The sequence below is a fragment of the Nelumbo lutea genome, chromosome 4 (genome assembly GCF_056320005.1).
Source record: "Nelumbo lutea isolate HS-2025 chromosome 4, American lotus-T2T, whole genome shotgun sequence".
NCBI lineage: Eukaryota > Viridiplantae > Streptophyta > Magnoliopsida > Proteales > Nelumbonaceae > Nelumbo > Nelumbo lutea.
In genome coordinates, this window is record NC_142687.1 from 58,558,867 (window position 1) to 58,563,736 (window position 4,870).

The 4,870-nt window shown below is 43.3% G+C and overlaps 1 protein-coding gene across 1 annotated transcript; it reads right to left on the reverse strand.

The window, feature by feature from the left end:
* Nucleotides 1-754: 754 nt before the first annotated feature.
* On the reverse strand, nucleotides 755-3,088 carry LOC148860781 (flavonoid 3'-monooxygenase-like). Its single transcript, XM_088985589.1, has 2 exons — nucleotides 1,615-3,088; nucleotides 755-1,468 (listed from the first exon to the last, which is right to left on the reverse strand). The coding sequence occupies exons 1-2, from the start codon at nucleotides 2,569-2,571 to the stop codon at nucleotides 839-841; spliced, it is 1,587 nt and encodes a 528-aa protein (XP_088841715.1). The 5' UTR covers nucleotides 2,572-3,088; the 3' UTR covers nucleotides 755-838.
* Between the last annotated feature and the right edge of the window lie 1,782 nt (nucleotides 3,089-4,870).

The window sequence follows — 4,870 nt, forward strand, 5'->3', positions numbered from 1 at the left end:
ATTTACACTCAAGTCATTTGCACTGCCATAATTTTACATCAGTGTAAATTTATTTGCATTACAACCAAACACAGCCTAAACAATTCAACTTTGGTGACCATAACAAAAACTGTCCATATGCACCAAAACCTACTTATTTGAGTAGGAAAAGGGTACATATATATATATTTCATTAAAAATATATATTTTTCACTAAAAAAGAGTGGGTTTCGAAAATACGCCCGATAGAGATCGAAATTTTGAACCTTAATTAAAAGAGAGTTATTACTTTAAGTAATTTTGTTAACTGTACAAGGTTAATGTGTTGCAGTATACTTATCCCTTATTTAAATAGATTATTAAAGGGTTAGTGGGTTTGGATGGGTTGAAGTTCAGCGTCACAAACCTATCCAATTGCCAGCCTAGCAAGGTTTTTTCTTTTCGCAAAAGACAGCCTAGAATTTGGCATGCACTAGTCATGGCATTATAGAGTTACTGCTATAGAAGGTTAATACGTCACGCTTGTGTGAGTTATTTTCTGTAATGTTCAAAGACCTTATGCTAATCACTGCAACCAGCCAACCACCCATCTTGTTTTAGTTTCTTGAAAATTATTGCATTGGGCTTATTTTGTTGTTCATTTCTTTTATACAACATAGATCTGATCTGAGTACTCTCAATTCGATCAAGAACAGAACAGAATCTTCTCTGCATATATATATATATATATATATATATATATATATATATATATATATATATATATATATATATATATTAAAACTTTATTGCATTTCAACACAAGTCAAGGTACAGCTGGCCGGAGAACAGATCTATACCAGACAAGACGACGATGAAACTAACATCCGGCATAAAGTTTTGGATCAGATAACCTTGGCGTGGGGACTGCGACAAGAGGTGTGGCCTTCTTTAGCACAATCCCAAACTTCTCAGTAAGTTGAAGCTTTTCTCCCTCCGGCAATTCCCAGTTGAACGAATGCAACAGCGATGCCAATGCATACATAACCATCCTCTCTGCCAATGCTATCCCTGCACATATCCTCCTCCCGGAACCAAACGGGAAGTAGCTCAAATCCTTGCCGGTGTAATCCCATTTCCCATCAATCAAGAACCTCTCGGGATTAAACGTCAAGGGTTTGTCCCACAACGCAGGGTCTCTATGGATTGCCCACGCATTGACGAAGACTCTGGCGCCCTTGGGGACCATGTAACCCCCAACAGCGCACGATGAGCTTGGGCAATGGGGGACTAACAGTGGCAGAACCGGGTGTAAACGGAGCACTTCTTTCATCACGGCTTGCAAGTAGTGTAGCTTGGGAAGGTGAGACTCTTCGACTATGTTGTCTTTACCCACCACTCTCTCCAGTTCTTCTTGGGCTTTCCTCATCGTCTCTGGTTTGTTCATCAGTTCGGCTATTGCCCACTCTACCGTGGTTGAAGTCGTATCCGTCCCACCAACCACCATGTCCTGTTCAGTCAACGATATGATGGATCAGTCTGATTACAAATATAAATGCCCAACAGAACAGAGTTATCTTCAAAGTGGTGAAATATTGGTAAGGATGAACTGGATATCATTTTAAATCTAGCTAGATTAATTAAGTAAAACCATACCATGAGTAAGGCCTTGATTTGATTCATTGTGAGGGAGTTCTTAGCATCTCCTTGGTCCTTGAGATTCAATAGGAACTGCAGAAAATCATGGCCCTCCTCTTTACCTTTTTCGTCCATGATATTCAGCCGTTTATGAATCATGGAATCAAACATTCGATCAAACTGCGAGGCCAGACCCTTCATCTTCCTCTCCACGCCTTGCAGATCGAAGCGGGCCAGAATAGGAAAAAAATCGGAAACATTGGGCACACCCAGTAGCGCTGTCATCTCGCTAATGGCTTGTCTGAACTCTGCGCCGAGACGAGACCGCCCCTCCCCCTTGATCGTAGAGCCCCACAGGATGCTCGTGATCAGATTGAGCACGGTCAAGAACATCTGCTCCCCAATATTCACCTGGGAGCCAGTCCTGGAATACAGGTATTCCACGGTCCGGCGAACCTCCCGCTGACGAAAACAATAGAAGGCGTCGAGAGTGGCAGTGCCGAGCATCTCACGCAAGCACACCTTACGCAGCAATCGCCACTCTGGACCATATGGAGTCCATACAATATCAAGGCCCCCATACATAGCCGCCCGGCCTGCAGCCGGTACGTCACGGTTGGCAAAGGTGGTGTCGTGGTCCTTGAGCACTTCCTTAGCCAACGACGGTGAGGTAATCACAATGCCCAACTTCTTACCTAGCTGCAATTTCGTGATGGGGCCATAGGTCCGAGCCAGCTCGGCGAAATAAACGTGGAGTTCCGGCTGAAGGGAAAGGAGGTTTCCGACCAGGGGCAGGCCTCGTGGGCCAGGCGGCAACGGGAGGTCTGCTTTCCTTGATTTCCTGGTTAACCATGCGTACCAGGAGATGGAAAGGACTACCAAGGAAAGTGTGAGCACTGCTCGGGCGTATTCATCTCTGCGGTTGCTCACTTGCCACCACCACCGCAACGCATCAGGAACAGGAAGGGAGCCCATAAGATGAGAGTGCAGTGTGTGGGTTGGGCGGCAAAGGGAGACTGAAGAAATAAGGTAACTCTATGCCACCGAGTACCGACGGGCGACGGTTGACCTTCTACCGGTATAGATGAAGCAGCAAGTTTATCCACAAGTTTTTCTTTTCATTTTTTTTTTTTTTTTTGTGGTAAGCAAAATAGAAAATACAGAAGATAAATTAAAAATAAAAAAGAATATTATAAGTTGAAAAAGGGAAAATCTCAGTCCAGATACACGAAGGGGTGCGAGAAATTGCCACGTTATATTTTATTAAATCGGATTTCCTCCTCACACCCCTTGCAACTTTTTTTGACAGAACACCTCTTGCAACTTGGATTGCTAAAATCTCCCATCTCAACGAAAACATACAAATATGAATATCTTCCTCCTGTGTGGTGGAAAAATGCTATAGGGCCATGATGAGGGTTGATTTTAGCACTTTGGACATGTCGCACCCATCTCGTTATCATCTTCGACTCTTATAGGCTCACATTGCTATGTTGATGGAGTTGAACCCCGTCCCACCCATTTCAAAGGCAATTAGATAAGCATTATCCCTTTACGTAGAGTTTGCTTTCGGGCGTGAAATCACCTCCGAACCAAATGGGTTGATGATCTCGGATGTGCTACATCAAACCCACGGTAAGCTGCACCTATATAAAAGCGTCCCATTCTTCAAGAAAGGTATACACGATTTAGCTCTCTCGCATTCTAACTCTTCAAAACAATGTTTTCAAACTGTCATTGACTCGGATGGTCGGACCGTTCGGCTCAAGAATCATCCCGAAAACCGATTCCGTTTTACCCCAAACTCGGTTTTGATAAAAAAACCATTGAAAAAGTCAACAACCCATTGACCCAGGTGGTCAAACTATCGAACCATTGACCCATTCAACCATTTTTTACCATTTTTTTTAATTATTTTTTTTAATTTGATTGTCAGAACAGACCATCCATTCGAACCGGGTGATCAGACCATCGACCAAGAAACTAATGGCCAGAACGGTCCCATTTCCGAGTCATTTTTTAAAATGTTGCTTCAAAACACTCTTCGCTAACTTAAGCATCAAAATGCCTACCCCAGGTAAAGCAACTAAAACACTCTATACTATTTTCTTACAACTCGCCGAGGCAACCTCACCAGCCCAACATTCAAGCTGTTCGCGAGTAGAGAGCATCAAATCATGCAACACCAAACCAATTTTATGAATAAATCCCAACATATTGGAAGAGGAGGAGGAGGAATAGAATATTCAAGAAGCTGCAAAGGGAGAGAGAGGGGGAGGCGTTGCCTCATGTTCTCTAACCTTCATCACCACAATACTTTGTATGTACCCTGAATTTCAGCACCCATCCACACATCTAGAATATCTCCCGTATGTGTGCATTAAATTAATGGGAGAAAGGTTTTCGTCAATGCAGCGTGCAGAGTTTTTGTGAAAGGAAATCCCATATAAAGAGGGTTAACTTTGGCTGTTGGAAGCAAGGTTTAGATTAACACTTTAGCTGTTCGTGGGCTGTAGAATCAATAATAAGTTGCTATGCCATTATTAAATGCATGGGGGTCACATCTTTTAGTGGATCCTATGAATTTAATACTTCCACAGCCCGCTGAATAGCTAAACCGTTCAACTAGTTCAAATTAGGTTGTTAGCCCCCATGGTTTGACTTTTAAAGTGCTTCTCTGTCCATGGTTCATCTCCTCAACAGGTAAAGGCTCATGCAGTGTTTGAAGGTTTAAACCTGGCGAAGCCTTTGAATTTCTCCAACGTAGTGATCGAGGTGATCACATCTCCCCACAAGGGGCTGTCTCACAATGTCCCATAGTACATCCCCGCCATGTATTGGGAATAACTTCCGATGATATTATCAGAACCAATAATGTTATCATTGGGAAATGATCCTGACACACGGTGAGGATATGCTGTGGGACGTTGTGGGGCGGCCCATGAACGGGAGGAGATGTGAACTCTTGATTCCAGGCACTTACTTCAAATTCAACTTCTTTCTCGCTGGACTGTTTCTTCCGGTTGCATGACTGTCTGGCCCTTGCAGCTACTATAGATGTCAGGTTCAGTTTTGTTAAAAGGAGTGCTAATCAGGTAGCTCACCAAATAGCGCAAAGAGGTCTTCGGGGTTGAGAGTTGTGGACTGATGCTTATCCAGTTTGGGTCTGGGAACCCCTTTTTGAAGATTTCTTTTGTCTCTCTTCTACTCCCAAAAATTTTCTCAACGGCATAGGCATTGGCCTCCAACCCCAAAGTTTTTCCATATACAGGAA